The following is a 24,594-nucleotide window of genomic DNA, read 5'->3' on the forward strand; positions in this document are numbered from 1 at the left end:
TAGATAACTGATAATTCATTGAAGCAGGTTTATAATTCAGCCAATATTTAATTTAACTAATAGTTAATGATAAGCTCCAATTCAATCATTCACCAATCATGAATTTATTTAAGCAACAAATATTTATTGAACATAAACTATGTGCCCAAAATTAACAGAATAAAGATGTTATGGACTGAATTGTGTCTGCCTAAAATTCATATGTTAAAGCCCTATTGCCCTCTACCCCAGCATGTGACTGTATTAGAAGACAGGACCTTGGTAGGCAGGGCCTTTAAATAGGGCTTTTAAGTTAAAATGAGGCTGTTAGGGTGGGCTCTAATTCAATCTGACAAATGTCCTTGTAAGAAGAGGAAATCTGGATACACAAAAAGACACTAGGGATGTGTTAGCACAGAGGAGAGACCATGTGCGGACAAGGAGAAGGCCGCCGTCTGCAAGCCAAGGAAAGAGGCCTCAAGAAACCAAACCTGTCAATACTTTGATCTTGGACTTCTAAACTCCAGAACTGTGAGAAAATATATTTCTGTTGTTTAGGGCACCCAATCTCTGGCATTTTGTCATGGCACAGCTAACAAACTACATAAGACAAATTTAAAAGAGGCTGATTCCATGGCACTGCAAAATGTCTCACAAAACTAAAGTTGTTACAGGTAAAGATGTACATATTACAGTGGGAAAATTCTAGAGAATACATTTCAATTACTAGAGTAAAATGAATTTAAGTTGTTCAAATGGAGCAGAGTTTTAATAATGTATTGTGACAACTTCTCAAATACAAATATGCTATCACTTTGTGATTTTGTATCTTATGTGGGGAAGATAAAAATATCTAGAGCCAAACCACTTGGATTCAAGTCTTAGGTCAATCAATTGCTTGGATTACCAATGTGTGTATGTCTTTTCAAATTACGAAAACATTTTAAATCCATAACTTCTTGTAATAATACCAGCAATTCTTTCTCTCTCCCTGCTCAATGAAATCAAGTGGCTTTTTCAAGAAATTTATGGCTAAATAATTTAATGTCTCTCAAAGAAAATAATCATACCAACCACTTAAAGAATTGCTTCAAATATTAAACAAGATCATGTATTGAAAAGCAGTTTTAATTTGAACTGAGTTATACAAGTGTCGGTGGTTATTTACATTTTGCTTGATCATAGTATTTATATCGAACCTTCTATGAACCACCAAGGTGAACTATTTTACTCACTCTAGAAAAGTACTTATTAAATCTTTACAGATAGACCTTGGTGGATCTGTAATCTATCTAGAATTCTATCTAGATTTCCAGTATATATAGAATTCCAGTATATTCTTTTTTAAACATTTCCAACACAAGGGAGCATACATATCCTTCAGTAACACATTCTACTGCTAAATCTATCTTACTCTCAGAACAATCTCAATGAACTGAATCTAAGTCTCTTCTGTTACAATGTAGGCATGGTTCTTTTTACTGGTCTCAGTGAAATTAGATAACCGAATTAGAAATTGCTTGCTCATATGCTGTACATGTCTGCCCACAGGTAGATTTTTGCAATGCCATATGCACAAATATAAATAGATGTACACAGTGCTTGAATTCATAGATTTACCTGTTTATTGCTTAGAAATGCTGACCTTAATTTGAATTACAAAGGATGGAACTAAGCAATTGTTGGATTATCAGTCAGCTTTTATAATCACTCAGAGATGCCAGTTCCTATCACTGCCTGAATGGATGTAACCACACTGTTAGACAAGTATAAGAGATTGGATCAAATGGAATTGACAGGAAGCTAAAAGTTTTTTTTTTTTAATCACTATATTAGGATTAGAAATCTCTTCTCTAGCGAAAAAAAAATCAGTCTTTCTCTGAGTTTCCATTTAAGTATATGAATCCCTTGAGCTTTTCGGAATAATGCATATTTTTGTAAGCTAGGTAAACACTATGCACATAAATGAAAAATGAATTATAATGTCTCATGAAGTGATAAGAAGAAATTAATTTGTATTTATGTCCCCATTTTGTCTCAGCAGTAAGAGAAGCAAAAGGTCAGTTCACTTACTCTAACACATTTTCATGGACTAAATCACAACTCCATTATCATCTAGGCTCACATCCGCAATGGGGAGGATTTTTCCCTCCCATTTAATTCACATCTCATATTGTTATACATGCCAGGGACATTTCTCATCTGAATTCATTTGTTTGGTTGAGTTGTTTTTTCAAAGCAAAAGTGAAAAATGGCTATCAAAAGAACATTTGGATAAAAGCAAGTAAGGAAAATTTGACAAGCCTGAGAGGTAAAACTTAAGTACCTTGACCCTTGAATTTATTGAAGCCAGTGATAGAAAGTGAAAGCTAAACTGCACCCAGCAAGATTGGCATTAAGAGACAAAGTGTCCCCAACAGTATGTCCACTAAGGAAGAAACAATTATGTGCCATGGACCACACAATGCAGCAGCAACTGAGATTTATAAGAGAGGGAGGCAGCAGGCAGCAAGCAACCCATCTCCTTTTATTGTAGTTTCAGACCCTGAAATGTACTCCTCAGCTAAATGAATTTTATGTGTAATGAGCCATCTGAAAAATAATTTATTTCTTGCTCTTTCTTTCTTACTTTATAAACAACTATACAGTTAAAAAGGATTAGCAACTTCATCTTACTGACGGTGAAATGGAAATAACATCAAATAACGTGTTGAAAGAAATAAAGCACCCATTATGAGGCTAGAAATGGGGCAGAGTATTACTGACTAAAGTTTAGCCAAGTCTATGATTTGGCTAAACATGTTTTTACATGTATTTTACAAACTACTAACTGAAGCAGTATACTATAAAATCATGTGCCTTAAAGGTTCACTGTCTAACATATGGTCCAGGGTGGAAAAACATCTTGTGATGTATTAGGAAACACTTATTGGAGGTTTCTCTGAAAATATCATGTTTACTTCAGTTTAAATGATCCTGTAATAACTCCTGACTGAATTCAAGGAACTCCTGTCACTTCTAATGCTGCAGTTTACAGATGAGGAAACTGACACTCAGATGGGTTAAGTAACTTATCTAAGGCCAGAGAGGACAAAGGATTGAGTATCTGGGATTTGACCTCAGATCTGTCTGGCTACAAGTCCATGCTCTTTCACGATGCCATTCACTCAATAGAGCATTCAACATAAAATATATATATATATATATATATATATATATATATATATATATATATGCCTTGTGATTTGTGCTACGAAACATACAGTGAGATATACAGATGCTGAATCCTTTTTGAGTCTTTTCATATTTCATTTTAGCAGGAGTTTCACTAGATTTAACTAAATATTTTATCTAACCTACTTGATAAAGATTTGAAGCCTCCTGTTACAATTTGATCTAAAAACATTTTTGACATTTTAACTGCATATTTGTTTAAAATGTGTTTTAAAAATCAAAAATACTTACACTTCTAGATCAAGAACATGTGCTCTTTGCAAGGACTTATTTTTAAAAGGTAAATATGACTGTCTGATTCCTTCATGAAATTCTGCCTTAGTGATCATGCTAAAAACATCGTGAGATTTTTAACTTGAAGAAGCATCTTCTTCTGTGCTATGAGAATCAGTTCCATGTATTATTTATTTTTATGAGTTTATAAAGTGCTAATGAATAAATCTGGAAAGGCCCTATATATTGTTGTTGCTGCTGTTATTATTTGCAGGCTATTATTTAATGTTCTGTGGCAGCTTAATAAACTCTATACTCTCCAGCTCCCACCAGTCTATTCAATTGGGATACCAGAAAATGAAGAGCAGGAGTCCTAAGGAGCATTCCAAGCATGACAGTGTTCTTTCCAGCATTCATCACATTCCCAGGCATTCCTTGGTAGCTTGAAGTTTTACTGTTCCTTATTGTTTTATGCCTCCAAGTCTCTGAACTTCTTGAGGAGGGCCCCCTTACCCTTGTGCTTAATGTCTCGTGTAGTAATACATGCATTTCACATAGTATATGAATGTCTCAAAGCTGAATACCACCACTGTAGTTATCAATACAGGGCTTTTCTCCCAAGTAGTATCTTAAAACCCCCCTTTATTTCCCTTTCTTCTTCATTAAATACCTGTCTACCAGTATTTTATGGTAATGGCATGGCTATTTGTGGTGAATTTAAAGATCCATAGGAGATGAGAGTCACATGTGAATTCCTGTACCCTCTACCTCAAATTCTAAATCGTTAATACTTAAAATGGGCATTAGCTATACAGCAGAATCTCTGAATCTACTAACCCACTACATGCCACTAGGTTTAAAGTACAGACAGCCTGAATTCTTGTCCCAGCTCAACTGTTGCCCAACTCGGTAATATCTGTCAGCCAACTCATTTAATCTTGCCATGGTTTAGCTGTGCCACTAGTGACATGGATATAACAGTACCTGCTTCATACCCTCCTAGCCAGGTCACTGCTAGGGTCAGGTCAACAAATATGAAATTGTTCTGAAAACTGTGATGAATTATTGACGTGCTTGTAAATGGTAAGGATTTAGAACTCAGTTCCTGGAAAATCAGCTTTTGTTTCCAGATGTGATAAATCTACAGCATAAAAGGCTTTTAATACAGAATACACTGAAACATTTCAGCATGATATTAACTTTACTAGGTTTTTGTATTTTACCTATAGTTTAATAAGGCTTATGCTTTGTACAACAATTGAAAATCCTTTACTTTTGCAGTTTTAAACCAGGAGCATTTTCCATTACGTGCCTTGTTTATAACCTAGTAAGTGGAAAACGTATCCCTCTATGTTCCATTTCAACTCTTGGCATTGAAATACTCCATCTATAAGAAATCACATATTCCAATGTTTATACATAATAAAATGCACAAAATAATCTATGTGTAAGAGGATGGGAAAGTGATGGGGACTGTAGCTAAATGGAGAGCTCATGGTAAAGTGGGCAGAGCTATTCAATTCCTACTGAGGTTAATATGCAGGAAAACAGGCCTAGGATCATCAAAACACTTGCTTTTCCCAAAGAGGCTAGAAATTCATAGTTTTATATCACATTTCCTAAATTTCAATAATAAATATATTATTAAATACCATGTGGACTGAATGCGAATATATTTGTAATTTTATTGGAGTATACTTGCTTTACAATGGTGTCTTAGTTTCTGCTTTATAACAAAGTGAATCAGCTATACATATACATATATCGCCATATCTCTTGCCTCTTGCATCTCCCTCCCTCCCACCCTCCCTATCCCACCCCTCTAGGTGGTCACAAAGCACCGAGCTGATCTCCCTGTGCTATGCGGCTGCTTCCCACTAGCTATCGATTTTATATTTGGTAGTGTATATATGTCCATGCCACTCTCTCACTTTGTCCCAACTTACCCTTCCCCCTCCCCGTGTCCTCAGTAGACAAATTCCTAGAAAGACAAAAACTACTCAAACTGACAAAAAGGGAAAATCTGGAAAATGGAGGTAAAATATTTTTAAAACTGGAAATCACAAATAGAAAGTCTTATGTCTATTAAATATATTAAATTCTCATTTAAAACTTCCTCCATAAAAAAAATTCCAGGCATGAATGGCAAGTTTCCAAGCCTGCATAATCAGGTACTTAAACCCAGCAAGCATATCATAAGAATGGAAAATAGGCCAATCTCTTTCATGGACACAATGGAAAAACTCTAAATCAAATGTTAACAAATGTTAGCAAAAAAAATCTAGCAATAAATTAAAAGGGTTATACATATCATCCGTGTTTGGTTTATCTCAGAAATGCAAGGCTATTTTAACTTTAGAAAATGAAGCAATGTGATTTTACATATTAACAGAATAAGGGAGAAAGCTAATATGATTGTCTCAAGTTATCCCGAAAAAAAAGTTTGATAAAATTGAGCACCCAGTAATAACAAAACCTCTTAGAACACTAGGAATACAAAGCATCTACAACAAGCCTACAGGAAATATCATACTTTACAGGTGATTTACTAAAAGCCGCACCTCCGAGAGCTAAAATGAGAAACAGATATCAACAATAATCTCACTGTACTAGAGTATGCAGCACAAAAATAAAAGAAAATATAATCAAATGAATGATTGGAAAGGGAGAAATAAAACTGACATTAATCACAAACCACCTGGATATGTACATCTGAGTGATACTACAGATAAACTACTCAAGTTAATAAGCAAAGTAAGCATGATCTCTGGATATAAGGCCAAGGAATAAAAATCAAGGTGTACTTCTCAATATCAGCAACAAAAAATAAAAACTGCAAAACTTTAAAAGATACCATTTACAACAAGAGCAAAACTATCAAAAACCTAGTAATAAATCGCATACAAAGTCTAAGGCTCACTATCGTGAAAACCACAAAAACATTATTTAGAGAAATTAAAGACGTAGATAAATGGAAGACTATTTCATATTCATGAACTGAAATACTTTATATAATAAATATATTAATTTACTACAAATCGATCTATATATTCAGTGAAATCCAATTAAAACCAAAGCAGTTGTGTTTTTTCTTTTTTCTTGTTTGTTTTTTGTTTTTTTTGAGGGGGTGGTGACAAGCTGATTCTAAAATTTATTTGGAAAGCAAATGAATAAAAATAGCAACAAAACCTTTAAAAAGGAGAAAATAAATACAAAAGGCTTACACGGGCCAAGACAGACTTAGTGTTCCCCTTAGCTTCCCTAAACTTTAGACTATAGGCCCCAACCTCTCTTTGCTTAGAGCACTTACTTTGGAAAGAGGATGTAAATTTTTTAATCTGCCCCTTTGAGACGTAAATAGTCTACAACCCAAGAATATCTTTCTCAAGGACCTATTAGCCACCCCTTTGAAATGTAATTATCAAGAAAGATAGGGCCTGTCTTCCAGATTCTGTGGGAGCATAGGAGCCTAACTTTGATAAGGGACAATTAGCAAACACAAATAGCATAATCACATTGACCATCCAACCTCTTAATGTCCTCCAACCTTTTTATGCTAGCTCATCCCAGCACTTACAAATTCTCCCACCTTTTTTTTTTTTTTTTTTTTTTTTTTTGCGGTATGTGGGCTTCTCACTGCTGTGGCCTCTCCTGTTGCGGAGCACACGCACCGGACGTGCAGGCTCAACGGCCATGGCTCACGGGCCCAGCCGCTCCACGGCATGTGGGATCTTCCCGGACCGGGGCATGAACCCGTGTCCCCTGCATCGGCAGGTGGACTCGCAACCACTGCGCCACCAGAGAAGCCCAAATTCTCCCACCTTTTGTTCAGTGGAACTGAGTTCATTCTCTCTCCCCTTTTGCAACAGTCTTGATCCATAACTGCAATAGTCTTGAATAAGTTTTTTCTTGCCTGTTTTACCATCTGGTAAAATTTTTATTTTACAATACTACCTGATATTAAAATCATTATAAATCTATAGCAATTAAGACAATGTGGCATTGACATAAGTATAGGCAAATGTACAAACAGAACTTATTAGAGGGACTTCCCTGGTGGTCCAGTGGTAAAGAATCTGCCTTCCAATGCAGGGGACACAGGTTCAGTCCCTGGTTGGGGAACTAAGATCCCACATGCTGCAGGACAACTAAGCCCATGCGCCACAGCTAGAGACAGAAAACCCACACACCACAACTAGAGAGAAGCCCGCACCCCGCAACAAACAGCCTGTGCCACAATGAAAGATCCTGCATGCCACAACTAAGACCCAACACTGCCAAAAATAAATGAATGAATGAATAAATAAAATATACATATAAAAAAGAAAGCTGAATGACTTTTAAAAAAAAAGAACTTATTAGAATCCATAACGTGAGCCACGCATGTATAGGCATTTGACTAAAGGTGACAGTGCAGAACATTGTTTGCAATAAATCATGCTACTTCAATTGAATCTAAATAGGAAAAATGGACATTCATCCCTTTCTCACACCATAAATACGAGATGGAATGTAATATGAAAGGTCAAACAATAAAGTAACTATATGGCAACCCAGGAGAATATCTTCTAGGTCATAGAGTAGGAAATGTTACTTTTAAACTCAGAATAAAAATACGCTAACCATAACAGAAAATATTGAAGTGGGGTATAATGAATTTAAAACTTCTGTTTATTAAAGTAGTAATTCATTAAGGAGTAAAAAGGCAAGTTACTTAGATTTTAAAAAAAAGAAAGGAAATGTGTAATATAGGTAACCAACAAAGGACTAAAATCCAGAATATATATTTTGAAATAACTACAGCAAATCACTAAGAGAAATATAGACAATTCAATAGAAAAATAGGCATTTCCAAAAAGAGATCTTTCAAATAACCAGTAAACAAGTGAAAGTGTTCCACCTCATTAGTCATCAGTACATGCAAGTTAAAACGAAAAATGTCATTATACAGCCACCAGAAAGGCTCAAGTTAAAAATCTGACAATTTGAAGTACTGAAGAAGATGCAGAGCAATTTGTACCTTTATTCACTACTGATGAGAGTATAAATTTATACATCAACTTTGGAAAACTCTTTGGTAATACCTATAAAGCTAAAGATACATATACTCAATGATCCAGCGATTCCAATCCTGGCTGTATATCCAATATAAAAGCCCACAAATATTCACTGAAAGATATGTACAATTATTTTCAAAGAAGAATTATTTGTAATGGTCCCCAACTGGAAACAATCCACATTTTCTTAACAGTAGATTGCATAATTAAACTGTGGTATAGTCATTAAAAAAGAAAACTAATGAACTAATGCTATACGCAACATGGATGAATCTCACAAACAATGTTGAGTAAAAAACGTCAGTTACATATATATATATATAAAATGCAATTCCATTTACATCAAGTTAAAAATACAGCAAAATTAATCTGAGGTATTATAAATCAGGTTAGAGGTAACCTTTGAGAAGGTGGGACCAGTTTATGACTATGATAGGGCTTGATGGGCTTTTTGATTGTTGTTAACATAATACCTTTTTATCTGGGTGTGGAACAATTGGGTATGCGACATCTTCAAGTTATAATTATGATTTGTGTACTTTTCAGAGTACTCCAATTAAAAGAACTGTGCCATAGTATAAAGTTTAGAATTTTTTTCAGAGACCAACAGGGCCAGAATTCTCTTTAGATCATATGAGAATTAACACTTAATATTCATAAAGAATATTATCATTCTAACATCCTTGCATATATATTCCCCCTGTAATAATATTCTCAAGGTCAAATAGTAATTTTCTCTTATGAAACTGAGAAATTAGGACAAAGCCCAGGTTGAAGTATCACACAGATCTGGGTACCAGTCCCAGCTCTGCAACTCGCAAACTATATGAACTTGGATTTAGCTTCATTATGCGTAGCCTTTTTCACTTGTGAAATAGATATAGCTTTACATACAAACTATATACAACTCTTGGAAAACAATGAGCGTACAAAAGTGCTAATAATTATAATTACTGCTTCATGGGCAACGGTTGTTGACACTTGGCTTAGTGAAATTATTTCTACCATATTTAAAGTTATTTTTATTTTAAACATGCTTTTTATTCACCAAATATAAAATTAGAAACTAGAGAGACATCAAAAATATTTTCATCCGTATTCTTCTTCATAAATAACCCTTATTTCTTAATTCTATAGGATTTAACATTTCACAGCCTTTTTATTCTACCCTAATTATCCCAAAGGTATGTACCACAAACACTTTAGGTTCCATATCCCATTTGCAAGCCATGATAGATGAGGTGACATTATATAGCCTTTCTGAACAATCACTTTTTAGTAGACTATTTTCCTTCCAAACAACAGAGGCATAATCATGGTGCAGAGATGGCACGAAAAAGGGAGTGGTCATCACTATACAGAAAGACCAGCTTCACAGATGAAAATTTGAACTGAGTTTGCTACATGAAATAGGACTTTTCCAAGCAGACATGATGAAGATGAGTATTCTGAGTGACAGGAATAGCATGTATAAAGACAGTGACAGAGTACCAGAAATAGCTTGTAGGAAGAGAATGTAGGTTGAGGGATATGAGGGGTGTAATAGGAGATAAGTATTGAGAAACAGGTAGCGGGGGTCACTTATTAATTGTAGGCCTAAGTGATGAGACTCTCTAGAAGACAGAAAGTTACTTAGGATTTTAGCAGAGGAGAAACTCTATTATATAGGCTCTTGAAATTTCGCACTGACTTCAATGTGGAGATTGGATTGAAGCAAGAAAAGAATGTATGCAAGGATTTCCAGGGGTTGAAGATATGGGCTTTATTTTGGAAAATAGTAACAAGAACAAGGATGAAACACTGAATATGAGAGACAGGTAAGCAATGTTGTGAGTGATTACATTAGAGGGCTCACAAGAGATAGGAAAGGGATGTGTCTGGAATGCCTCCAGGTTTCTGGTACAGGCGTCAAGGTGAATGGCGGTGCAATAACAAAAATGGGGGAGTCATTAAAAGAAGCAAGTTTAGAGGGAAGTAGGACACAGTGAGTTAAGTTTCACCTTGCTGTGTTTGAGGTGCATTTTGAAATTTAAGGGGTATATATCCAGCAGAAAATGGGAGAGAAGAAATTGCGCTCAAGAAAGAGGTATGGGCAGAAGACATACAGGCTTATAAACTTGTGTCTGTTTTGGATAGTACAACCTTCTGAAGTAAAACAGAGAAAATGTCTTCCTTTTTCAACAAGACAAAACTGCTCACATGTCCCTTATCGATACTTAGGTTTTTCTTAAAATTAAGTAACACCTGGTTCTACAAACATTCTTTACAGGATGTCACTATCCCTGAAAAATTCAGCTAAGATACTAAAAGTGTATTCAAACTATCACAGAACATAATTATTAGTCCTTATAATCTGGACATTGTGCCACATCCAAGATTGCACTAATTTACTAAGAATATTATCTTGCTTTGATTTAATCTTAAATTTGTGTCCAAGTAACACCGGTTGGTGTCTCTCTCTCTATTTCTCTCTCTCTCTCTTTCTCTCTCTCCCCCTATATATATATATATATATATATATATATATATATATATATACACACACATACATATATATATGTGTATATATATACACACATACATCCATATGTATGGAGAAAATGTAAATGTATATATGTACATATACATACATTTGTATAAATGCGTATATACTTACATTTATATATAGGTTTATGTTCACATGTATGGATGGGAATTCAGATCCTTCTTATCAAAAAATTAACTTAAAGATACTGCTTTTTTAAAATTTTTATTTTATTTTATTTTTATACAGCAGGTTCTTATTAGTCATCAATTTTATACACATCAGTATATACATGTCAATCCCAATCTCCCAATTCATCACACCACCACCACCACCACCCCTCCACTTTCCCCCCCAGTGTCCATACGTCTGTTCTCTACATCTGTGTCTCAATTTCTGCCCTGCAAACCAGTTCATCTGTACCATTTTTCTAGGTTCCACATATATTCGTTAATATACGATATTTGTTTTTCTCCTTCTGACTTACTTCACTCTCTGTGACAGTCTATAGATTCATCCACATCTCTATAAATGACTCAATTTTGTTCCTTTTTATGGCTGAGTATTGTATATATGTACCACATCTTCTTTATCCACTCGCCTGCCGATGGGCATTTCAGTTGCTTCCACGACCTGGCTATTCTAAATAGCGCTGCAATGAATATCGGGGTGCATGTGTCTTTTTGAATTATGGTATTATCTGGGTATATGCCCAGTAGTGGGACTGCTGGGTCATATGGTAGTTCTATTTTTAGTTTTTTAAGGAAACTCCATACTGTTCTCCATAGTGGCTGCATCAATTTACATTCCCACCAACAGTGCAAGAGGGTTCCCTTTTATCCACACCCTCTCCAGCAGTTGTTCTTTGTAGGTTTTCTGATGATGCCCATTCTAACTGGTGTGAGGTGATACCTCATTGTAGTTTTGATTTGCATTTCTCTAATAATTAGTGATGATGAGCAGCTTTTGATATGCTTCTTGGCCAGCTGTATGTCTTCCTTGGAGAAATGTCCATTTAGGTCTTCTGCTCAATTTTGGATTGAGTTTTTTGTTTTTTTTAATATTGAGCTGCATGAGCTGTTTATATATTTTAGAGGTTAATCATTTGTCCACTGATTCGTCTGCAAATATTTTCTCCCATTCTGAGGGTTGTCTTTTCATCTTGTTTATGGTTTCCTTTGCTGTGCAAGAGCTTTTACGTTTCATTAGGTCCCATTTGTTTATTTTTGTTTTTATTTCCATTACTCTAGGAGGTTGGTCAAAAAAGATGTTGCTGTGATTTATGTCAAAGAGTGTTCTTCCTAAGTTTTCCTCTAAGAGTATTCTAGTGTCCAGTTTTACATTTAGGTCTCTAATCCATTTTGAGTCTATTTTTGTGCATGGTGTTAGGGACTGTTCTAATTTCATTCTTTTATATGTAGCTGTCCAGTTTTCCCAGGACCACTTATCGAAGAGACTGTCTTTTCTCCATTGTATATGCCTCCTTTATCACAGATAAGTTGACCATAGATGCATGGGTTTATCTCTGGGTTTTCTATCCTGTTCCATTGATCTATATTTCCGTTTTTGTGCCAGTACCACATTGTCTTTTTTTTTTTTTAACATCTTTATTGGGGTATAATTGCTTTACAATGGTGTGCTAGTTTCTGCTTTATAACAAAGTGAATCAGTTACACATATACATATGTTCCCATATCTCTTCCCTCTTGCATGTGATTACAGTAGCTTTGTAGTATAGTCTGCAGTCACTGAGTCTGATTCCTCCAGCTCCGTTTTTTTCCCTAAAGACTGCTTTGGCTATTCGGGGTCTTTTGTGTCTCCATACAAATTTTAAGATTTTTTGATCTAGTTCTGTAAAAAATGCCTTTGGTAATTTGATAGGGATTGCACTGAATCTGTAGATTGCTTTGGGTAGGATAGTCATTTTCACAATATTGATTCTTCCAATCCAAGAACATGGTATATCTCTCCATCTGTTTGTATCATATTTAATTTCCTTCATCAGTGTCTTAAAGGTTTCTGCATACAGATCTCTTGTCTCCCTAGGTAGGTTTATTCCTAGGCATTTTATTCTTTTTGTTGCAATGGTAAATGGGAGTGTTTCCTTAATTTCTCTTTCAGATTTTTCATCATTAGTGTACAGGAATGCAAGAGATTTCTGTGCATTAATTTTGTATCCTGCAACTTTACCAGATTCACTGATTAGCTCTAGTAGTTTTCTGGTGGCATCTTTAGGATTCTCTATGTATAGTATCATGTCATCTGCAAACAGTAACAGCTTTACTTCTTCTTTTCCAATTTGTATTACTTTTATTTATTTTTCTTCTCTGACTGTCGTGGCTAAAACTTCCAAAACTATATTGAATAATAGTGGTGAGAGTGGACATCCTTCTCTTGTTCCTGATCTTAGAGGAAATGCTTTCAGTTTTTCACCATTGAGAATGACGTTTGCTGTGGGTTGCTGTATATGGCCTTTATTATGTTGAGTTAGGTTCCCTCTGTGCCCACTTTCTGGAGAGTTTTTATCATAAATGGGTGTTGAATTTTGTCAACAAGTTTTTTCCATCTATTGAGATGATCATATGGTGTTTCTTCTTCAATTTGTTAATATGGTGTATCACCTTGATTGACTTGTGTATATTGAAGAATCCTTGCATCCCTGGGATAAGTCCCACTTGATCATGGTGTGTGATCCTTTTAATGTGCTGTTGGATTCTGCTTTACAGTATTTTGTTGAGGATTTTTGCATCTATGCTCGTCAGTGATATTGGTCTATAGTTTTCTTTCTTTGTGACATCATTGTCTGCTTTTGGTATCAGGGTGATGGTGACTTCGTAGAATGAGTTTGGGAGTGTTCCTCCCTCTGGTATATTTTGGAAGAGTTTGAGAAGGATAGAGGTTAGCTCTTCTCTAAGTGTTTGACAGAATTCGCCTGTGAAGCCATCTGGTCCTGGGCTTTTGTTTGTTGGAAGATTTTTAATCAGTCTCAATTTCAGTGCTTGGATTGGTCTGTTTATATTTTCTATTTCTTCCTGGTTCAGTATCAGAAGGTTGTGCTTTTCTAAGAATTTGTCCATTTCTTCCAGGTTATCCATTATATTGACATACAGTTGAATGTAGTAATCTCTCATGATCTTTTGTATTTCTGCAGTGCAGTTGTTACTTCTCCTTTTTCCTTTCTAATTCTACTGATTTGAGCCTTCTCCCTCTTTTTCTTGATGAGTCTGGCTAATGGTTTATCAATTTTGTTTATCTTCTCAAAGAACCAGCTTTTAGTTTTACTGATCTTTGCTATTATTTTCCTTGTTTCTATTTCATTTATTTCTGTTCTGGTCTTTATGATTTCTTTCCTTCTACTAACTTTGGGTTTTGTTTGTTCTTCCTTCTCTAGTTCCTTTAGGTGTAAGGTTAGACTGCTGATTTGAGATTTTTCTTGTTTCTTGAGATAGTCTTGTATTGCTATAAACTTCCCTCTTAGAACTGCTTTTGTTGCATCCCATAGGTTTTGGATCGTCATGTTTTCCTTGTCATTTGTCTGTAGGTAATTTTTGATTTCCACCTTGATTTCTTCAGTGATCTCTTGGTTATTTAGTAATGTATTGTTTAGATTCCATGTGTTTGTGGTTTTTACGTGTTTTTCCCTGTAACTGATTTCTAATCTCATAGTGTTGTAGTCAGAAAAGATGTCTGATATCATTTTAATTTTCTTAAATTTACTGAGGCTTGATTTGTGATCCAAGAAGTGATCTATCCTGGAGAATGTTCCATGCACACTTGAGAAGAAAGTGTAATCTGCTGTTTTTGGATGGAATGTCCTATAAATATCAATTAAATCTATCTGGTCTATTGTGTCATTTAACGCTTGTGTTTCCTTATTAATTTTCTGTTTGGATGATCTACCATTGGTGTAAGTTAGGTGTTAAAGTCCCCTACTATTATTGTATTACTGTCGATTTTCTCTTTCATAGCTGTTAGCAGTTGCCTTATGTATTGAGGTGCTCCTATGTTGGGTGCATATATAATTGTTATATCTTCGTCTTGGATTGATCCCTTGATCATTACGTAGTGTCCTTCCTTGTCTCTTGTAACATTCTTTATTTCAAAGTCTATTTTATCTGATATGAGTATTGCTACTGCAGCTTTCTTTTGATTTCCATTTGCACGGAATATCTTTTTCCATCCCTTCACTTTCAGTCTGTATGTGTCCCTAGGTCTGAAGTGGGTCTCTTGTAGACAGCATATATATGGGTCTTGTTTTTGTATCCATTCAGCGAGCCTGTGTCTTTTGGCTGGAGCATTTAATCCATTCATGTTTAAGGTAATTATCGATATGTGTGTTCCTATTACCATTTTCTTAATTATTATGGGTTTGTTTTTGTAGGTCCTCTTCTCTTCTTGTGTTTTCCACTTAGAGAAGTTCCTTTAGCATTTGTTGTAGAGCTGGTTTGGTGGTGCTGAATTCTCTTAGCTTTTGCTTGTCCATAAAGCTTTTGATTTCTCCGTGGAACCTGAATGAGGTCCTTGCTGGGTAGAGTATTCTTGGTTGTAGGTTCTTCCCTTTCATCACTTTGAATATGTCCTGCCACTCCCTTCTGGCTTGTAGAGTTTCTGCTGAGAGCTCAGCTGTTAACCTATGGGAGTTCCCTTGTATGCTATTTGTCATTTTTCCCTTGCTGCTTTCAATAATTTTGTCTTTAATTTTTTCCATTTTGATTACTATGTGTCTTGCCATGTTTCTCCTTGGGTTCATCCTGTATGGGACTCTCTGCACTTCCTGGATTATGGGTAGCTATTTCCTTTCCCATATTAGGAAAGTTTTCAACTATAATTTCTTCAAATATATTCTCGGGTCCTTTCTCTCTCTTCTCCTTCTGGAACCCCTACAATGAGAATGTTGTTGTGTTTAATGTTGTCTCAGAGGTCTCTTAGGCTGTCTTCATTTCTCTTCATTCTTTTTTCTTTATTCTGTTCTGCAGCAGTGAATTCCACCATTCTGTCTTCCAGGTCATTTATCCATTCTTCTGCCTCAGTTACTCTGCTACTGATTCTTTCTAGTGTAGTTTTCATTTCAGTTATTGTATTGTTCATCTCTGTTTGTTTGTTCTTTAATTCTTCTAGGTCTTTGTTAAACATTTCTCGCATCTTCTCAATCTTTGCCTCCATTCTTTCTACGAGGTCCTGGATCATCTTCACTATCATTATTCTGAGTTCTTTTTCTGGAAGGTTGCCTATCTCCACTTCATTTAGTTGTTTTTCTGGGGTTTTATCTTGTTCCTTTATCTGGTACATAGCCCTCTGCCTTTTCATCTTGTCTATCCTTTCTGTGAATGTAGTTTTTGTTCACAGGCTGCAGAATTGTAGTTCTTCTTGCTTCTACTGTCTGCCCTCTGGTGGATGAGGCTATCTAAGAGGCTTGAGCAAGTTTTTTGATGGGAGGGACTGGTGGTGGGTACAGCTGGCTGTTGATCTAGTTGGCAGAGCTCAGTAAAACTTTAATCCACTTGTCTGCTGATGGGTGGGGCTGGGTTCCCTCTCTGTTGGTTTTTTGGCCTGAGGCAACCCAACACTGGAACCTACCTGGGCTCTTTGGTGGGGCTAATGGAAGAATCTGGGAGGGCTCACGCCAAGGAGTACTTCCCAGAACTTCTGCTGCCAGTGACCTTGTCCTCACGTGAGACAAAGCCACCCCCCGCCTCTGCAGGAGACGGTCCAACACTAGCAGGTAGGTCTGGACCAGCCTCCTGTAGGGTCACTGCTCCTTCCCCTGGGTCCCGATGCGCAACACTACTTTTTGTGTGCCCTCCAAGAGTGGCATCTCTGTTTCCCCCAGTCCTGTCAATGTCCTGCAATCAAATCCCGCTAGCCTTCAAAGTCTGATTCTCTAGGAATTCCTCCTCCCGTTGCCAGACCCCCAGGTTGGGAAGCCTGACGTGGCACTCAGAACCTTCACTCCAGTGGGTGGACTTCTGTGGTATAAGTGTTCTCCAGTTTGCGAGTCACCCACCCAGCAGTTATAGGATTTTATTGTGATTGCGCCCCTCCTACCGTCTCATTGTGGCTTCTCCTTGGTCTTTGGATGTGGGGTATCTTTTTTGATGAGTTTCAGTGTCTTCCTGTTGACGACTGTTCAGCAGTTAGTTGACTCTCAGACTGACTTTCACTAATCCCTTCCTTAGGCACCAAGGGCAGGGCTTATTTACAGGCTTAGGAAGGAGTCCCTTGTGTCTTCCTAGAACAAAGTTCAAACTTGCATTTGGCCCTCAAGCAGCAAGCAACCTGCTTTTAAGCCTAAGTCTCTCTTTGCTCTTATCTTCCATCCATTTCTCCATGTGCTCCAGGTGCAGACTTGGCGGCAGCCGCACACGCTCACTCTGGCCAGGGCTCAGGATCCCTGCTCTCTATTAAGCTCCTGCAGGGTCCGGGTTCAGCTGCGGCGGGCACAGTGCCAGTGGGCAGCTGCGCTCCCGGCTCATTGGCTGCGGGACTCCATACTGCTTTTTTTAAGCAGTAAAATTTCAAACAGTAAATATGCCTTTTCTGATTTAAAACATGAAAGAAAAGTATATGACACTTGTATGTGACACTCTAACTTCATAGGACATTGCTATGGAATTTCTAAAGTCATTTGGGAGAGGAACTCATCCATTAACCACTAACATGGTGGTGAAATTTACACAGTGACCCAACTATATCCTCAAATGGCTTCCTGTCCCCAAACTTTCTGACTCTGAAAGTTGAATAAAGGAGTCCAATCATTTTCAGTCCAATAAGAAGGCTCACCTTATCCACAGACATCCCACGAGAGGCTTTGCACAACACGTCAGGGAAATCAAAACATTTTATATTTATTCCATTCCACTAGGTCAACCAACTTAATATAGCCACCAAAGAATTTATCTTGATAATGCCACATAATATTTGCACAAATTGTTTAATGTCATTTGATATCCAGTTGGTTTTCATGTCTTGATTTTAGTGAATGTATCTTAGCTCTTAAGAGACCTTTCTAGTCTTTGAAGATTATTCCTTTATTCAATAAAGTTTATTAACTTCATCAGATGAGTAAGAAACTATACATGTGTGCACAGCCTTATGTTTAATAATCTACTCTAAAAGTGTATTTTCCAGGTTACTCTTCTTCAAAAGAGGATGCTTGTATGTATCCATTCTTTTGATATACCTTTAATTCTCCAAAATTTTAGACAGTAACGTTAAGAGTAACATCATTCAACAAAATAATCCAAACACTTTTTCTATGCCAGAAACTCTCACGGGTCTGTGGCCTTAGACACCTTTAATACATCTAGTTGGACTCTCAAATGTTAACTTATATAGAAGAACACATCTAAAAATGGGATTTTAATAGCTCTACCTTTTATTTGGAAAATGTTTTAATTAGAGCATCTTCTGTAAGAGCTATGGGCCTAACCAGGTTCTTTTTTTTTTTTTTTTTTTTTTTTTTACTAGAAACAGCTATCTCCCTAGAACAACAGGCTTTCTTTATGTTCTATAGTCTTTTTCAGTTTCCAATGCGAAAGGCCAATAGGACCTGTGTGTCTCCAAAACACCTCCCTTATCTTGTTTTAGTTTTTGCTCAAATGCCCCCTTCTCAACATAGTTTTCCCTTGACGGCTTCATGTAAAACTGCTTCCTTCTCCACTCTATGTTTTCCTTATAGTTCTTAGCACCTTTTTCATACTATAAAGCTTGCTTATTTATTCAGATGCTTGCTTCAAATGTAAGCTTCATAGAGGAACAATTTACGTTTTGTCCATACTTAACCTCAAAGCTTAGACTTTTGGCTGGCACCTAGTAGGCACTCAATACATATTTGTCAAATGAATGAATAAATATGGTCCTTCTATCTGGAACACTTTCCTGTTCTTTATTGTTGCCTAATTTATTTCTACTAAATCTTCAGATCTCACTTAAGGGCACTTAGGTAGGCCTTTCCTTACCTTCTAGAGAAAGGTGAGTCATCTAGTAATACATATATCTATCACACTGAATTCATCATGGCCAGAAATTTACACTTAATTGCATTTAATTAGTGCAGGTCCAGGAGGGCAGGTGCCATGACTGTTGCCCCCACCCATCCCCACCATGGAAGTCCCAGCCGCCATCCTGGCACACAGCTGCTACTCAATACATGTTTGTTGAATGAAGAATTACGGTAAAGTTTAGTATCACACACTAATTCTAGCTACCCACCAAGCCACCGCTAGCACCACTCTTCTGAACCTCAATCTGTAGCTAAACTGGCCCTTTTTCAGTCCCTTGAGGGTGCTATGCTCACTTGATACACTGTTTCCCCTTCCTGGAAACTGCATGTACCTCCACCAATCCCCTTATATACACACTTCATACAGTTCCCTCCAATGTGTCCTTTAGATCATAGTTTAAACATTACTTTACTAGGAAATCATTTCATGCCTTCAAGCTTCAGCTTAAGTCAGACTAATTTGTTGTCACAAAACTTGTTCCTTTCCTTCATAGAAATAGGTTACGTTCATTTTAAATATTTGCTCATTTTTGTAAATATCTCATTAGTGCTTATTTCCTCTGTTAGATTGCAAGTACCAAGAGAGCAACTGCCATGCCTACCATGGTGACCACGGGTGACAAGGAATCAGCACTTGAATTCAAAGAGGGAGCCTGAGAAATGGCTACCACTGTTTTGAGGTTCCAAGGAAGGCAGCATGCTCACAAATTACTCATTTCTGACCCAGGAAGGTAGAACAAATTCTCTTTTTGTTCACTGTTTTACCTCTGCTACCCAGCATAATCCCTATGACATAGTAAGAACATTACAAGTACTCATAGAAAAAAATGAAAGAGGCATGGTAATATATTCCATGACTGAAGACTCCACATAAATTATGCAACTTAGTTTTTTAGCCAAGCTATTTCTCAACAAAATTAGTTAACTGGCATCACTGCTTACAAATCAGGTTCTCTGTGTACTGATATCATAGAAACCTCTAAAGTTAAGGACAAGTTTCTGACCTGTGGTGACATTGCTGAGGGACAAGCTGAACCTCTGAGAGAATCAAATTAATTTACAAGAGACTGCACTTTTCAGAATATTATCCTTCATAACTCATGCCATCTTTCAGAATTCCTAAGCATATGTTCTGACCTTTCTTTTTCTTCAAACCTTTTAAAAAGAAGACTCCTAGAAGTCTTTTAAAGTTAGAGAAAATCTAACTTGTAATAGAGTTCAAAGAACTAAGTCAATACATGTAAAGATATCCCATGAGGAATATTTTTAGAGTTCTAACTCAAGATGGTAAGAACATCTCTCTCTCTCTCTGTTACTGAATTAAATCAAAAGACTATCTTTCCTAGTTTTCCCCTATCTGTACCTCTTTACTAAAGACAACTGGGTATCCGCTTTGAGGCTCTGGTACTTCAGCAAATTGGAGAGAAATGGATTAAGGCATTGTGGTGACATGGGAGGCCATGGAGGAGAAAGAAGGTGTGGGGTGAGCATTCAACACTAACAGGTCTTCAGGAATCAGCTATGGATGACCAGACCCTGCTTCAACAAAAGCTCTAAAGCATTCCTCTCAGGTTCCTGCCAGTTTTTTTTTTTTCTCCTTTTGTATTGAGTCCATATACCTTTTTCTCTTTCCTAAAATTCTTCCTATTACTTCTAATAGAATTCCTCAGGGCCCAGTATGAAACATGATAGCTCAGTCTCTGAAGCATACATGGAATTCTTGTCACATGCAGAGGATATTTGGGTTGCTGTTTAAGTGACTCATCTAATGTGTTTATCTGTCTTTTTATTCTTTATTATTTCTTCTCTCCTCCTCTTTTTCTACCAACTTCTCTACCTCTTCTCTTTCTTTATAAAAATTAAACTAGTTAAGACAACATTATATTACTTGTAAAGAACGTAAGAAAGAATCATCAAAATTCCAAAGTCAAATGAGAGCCCAGCATTCCAGGGCAATTCCAACTAATAGTTAAATAAGGCATAGAACTCAAGCATGGATTCCTCTGGGACTGATGGAATAGGAAGAAGGAAAGGCTAAAGCGGGGGCCTTCTCACCACTTAAGTCCTTTAACTCCGCTCTTTTAGACACTAATCTAGATTGTCTAAAAGTCAGGTAACAGTAACAGAAATGAGGGTTCAAAAGAGGAAAGGGGGTTGAGGGGAAAAGAGGAGGCTGGGAGGCTACAGTCAACACTAATTAAGGGGGGAGGCAATCATATACAAATGTGGACTGAGTTTGTGTGAACTGGGAATAGCCAATACATGTGCAGCTATCTTAGTAGATGTTTCTGCGTCAAAGAAATAAAGACATAAAATAAGGTAAAAAATGAAAGCAAATAGGATAATAAATATAGAAAAGCTTAGGGCCACCACTCTTAATTCATCCTACCTAAGATCTAACCCAGTCACCATCTGTGAATGCTATAGACCGTTTTTCAAGGTGGCCTAGTCCCACAGGCATCACCTTGGAAATAATTATATTCTAAAGCTAGTTGTATTAGGTCTTGTGCTGTCAAAGTGACTGTTTTTCAGTTGTTATTTTAACTGGAAATACTCTATGACTTAGAAAAGTCTCTGCCTTAATTTTTTTTAACCAGTCACCCTTCTAAACTCTGCCTCCCAGCCTTCTTTTATCTTTTCTGAACATTTCTAAGAAACACTGAATATTAGATTTTTACCCATCTGTAAATAGTCACAACACTATTGTATCAGAACTATGGAATTCCGTAAAATGGGTGTAGCAGTGGCCTGTAAGTCCTTTAGCCAGTCGTGTGTGTGTGTCTGTGTACAACAAATCTGATCATATATGCAATGATACATTATAATATTGGGCGTCATAAACCTTTTTAGATCTGCAATCCCTGCAATTTCATTGAAACATAAGCAATTAACATGAATCACTAGTATATATTAAGTGCTCAACTGTAGCAGTTCAACAGTTTCGTCTTTTTCATTTAATGATGGAAAGTGAGATAATATTGTTGGAGATTGGCAGTCTAAAACAGTAACCTTAGGAAACGACATTTCACTGGGATAAAAAAAAAACACAATTCACACAAAAAGAGAAAAAAACAGAGATAAGGCTTTTCTATAGGTTAGGTAAGAGAAACTAGGTTTAGAAAAACCTTGGGCTTATAAAGCTATTTAAACCCACGTTGACTGGATCCTCAGACGTGTTAGACTATTGGCTCCTAACTATCACAAAGGAAAGGCAAGCATGTAGTGGGTACGATGAATGCCTCAAATATAATCTGTGGTTGGGCAAATATGTGAATGTATGTGTCACATTCAGAACAATAAACTGTTGTTATTTTCCCTTAATGTTGATGTTTTGGTATATGTATATATGCTTTGCTGAAATTAAAAAAAAAAACTTATAACAAAACTTTATCATTTCCAGTTAGGAAGTAAATATGAAAATATCTACATTATCCTTTATTAATATATACTAGTTATATTTCCAAGGACACAATTACTATGAGTCAGATTGAATGAGGGATTGAAAGGCTAAGTATCTTCTAAAACAAAACTTCCATGACTTAAGCATCCTGCTATGTCCTCATCGAGACTACAGCTGAAGGCTTCCAGGAAAAAATATACTGAAGGTGTTAAACTTTTTCTTATTTGACTGAATGTGATCCTTTTTGTGTTTTCTTACCTTTGTCCTCTTTTAGACTGTAGGTTTGAAGAGAGCATAAATAATATTCCTCTGACGAGTTATCTAATGCATGCTATTCAACTATAATTAAAAAACAGATCTGCATTTATGTATTTCCCCAAAGACCAGGAAGCTAGTGTGAGCAAACAGTATATAATGAAAAGGAATTATGCACAAACATCCCACAAATGGGACATAATTTGAATTAGTTTAAATGAATACATTGCATTCTAAATATTTGTAACATACAAATTACATTTTAAATTTTCTAAATATTTTCTGAATTGCAATTAATTATTTTGAATGACATATTTAGTGTATTAAAGAAAATATTCTGACCTTAAGTTGTTTTTCCAAAGCAGCAGTTGCATGATCGCCACTAGATTCATCAACCACCACCACCATGTGCGTGAGAGAATTCACCCTGACTTGTTCCTGTTCCAGGTCTTCTTGAAGCACCTGAAAGATAAGTGTTTTTAAAAAGGAAATTAAAATAATAGTCTCCTGCTCTGTATGCCAGAAACATTTCTTCCCAAATGAGTGTGATTTATTTCTGCCATGCTTTGGGTAATACAGTTTTTTATTAGACTGGAATCATTTCAAGCAAATTTTTTGCTATGGTGCTCAGCAAAATTTGCACGTTTTTGTCAATTGAATGTGAAAGTATATAGAGAGAAAGCATCTGTTGAGAAAGGCATACTAAGATATGCTGCCCGTTACCCCACTTCCTCTCACTTTTTCAAGGACTTTTCTCCTAAAATACCTGGCCGCCTCAAGCATCTGCAATTCCTCCTTCTCTACAGTTCTCCATTATCAACCAAAACAAAACAAACTCTTGACCCCAAAATCCCCTCCCGCTACTGCCTCATTATGTGTCCCTCTTCACTAAAAAATATTTTGTTTTCTACATTACTCTTTCTATTTCCTTACCCTACTATTGTCCCTTTACCCACTATCCCATTAAAACATCTCTTGTAAAGTGTGCCATCAACCTCCAGGTTCCCAAATCCAATAGCCATTTTTTGATAGCATCTTACTTGACATTTTGATTACTAACCTAATTAACCACTCCTTCATTCTTGATCCTCTCTTCTCTCTTCCTGAGCTTCATGTACCACCCTTGCCTGATTATCCTCCTACCTCACTAAGAGCTGCTTTTTAGCTCCTTTGCTGGTTGGTTCCTTCTACTCTGCTCAACTATAAATCAGATGGCATTCCTTTGGATAAAAACCAATGGAGCCCCATCACACTAAGAGGAAAAATCCAAATCCTTGAACCTGAAATCCTTGTATGATCTAGCACCTTCCTGCCTCTCTAATCTAACTGCATACCATTCTTGCCCTCTGACACTATGTTTCAGTCATACTTGTCTTCTCTCTCTTCCACACTGTGTCAAGCTATTTGCTCTACCCCAATTGCTCTTCCTCTGTATGTTTAAATAATCTCTCATTCTTATCATTCAGGACTCAGTTTAAGTGTCACCTGCACAGAGAGGCTTTTCATGAAGATGCTATATCTAAATTTGCTTCTTAGTTACTATTTCTATAACTTTTTAAACATAACATTTTCACACTCAGATTTTTCTTATGTATTAGTTTAGTCATTTGTTGTTTGTCTTTACTTACTGGAACATAAGATCCACTGAAACAGAGATGCCCCCTGTCCTTCTCACTAGATATTCCAAGCAACTAAAGATAAACAAACTCTTGTTAAATGAATAGCACCACGTGGAGGGGTGAGGGCAATATTCACAGGTGAGTTTGACCCTTCCTGACTGCATAAAGATTACAATCTAATGGGTGAGATTCTTTTTTTTAAGTGTAATTACAATTATACTATCAAGCACATATAACCCGAAACAGTATTCCAATCTTTTAAAAATCACAGTGTATAGATTTTTTGTAAAGATAAACAGGGATAAACAGAG

At 36.5% G+C, this 24,594-nt stretch overlaps 1 protein-coding gene across 1 annotated transcript in view; it reads right to left on the reverse strand.

The window, feature by feature from the left end:
- DMD (dystrophin) overlaps window positions 1-24,594 on the reverse strand; it is a 2,124,682-nt gene that overhangs the window by 1,488,100 nt on the left and 611,988 nt on the right. Inside the window, exon 13 of the mRNA XM_060001925.1 lies at window positions 23,007-23,126. Within this exon, the coding sequence (XP_059857908.1) occupies window positions 23,007-23,126 (120 nt within the window). The remainder of the gene's footprint in view (window positions 1-23,006; window positions 23,127-24,594) is intronic.

The sequence above is a fragment of the Delphinus delphis genome, chromosome X (assembly GCF_949987515.2).
Source record: "Delphinus delphis chromosome X, mDelDel1.2, whole genome shotgun sequence".
Classification (NCBI taxonomy): domain Eukaryota; kingdom Metazoa; phylum Chordata; class Mammalia; order Artiodactyla; family Delphinidae; genus Delphinus; species Delphinus delphis.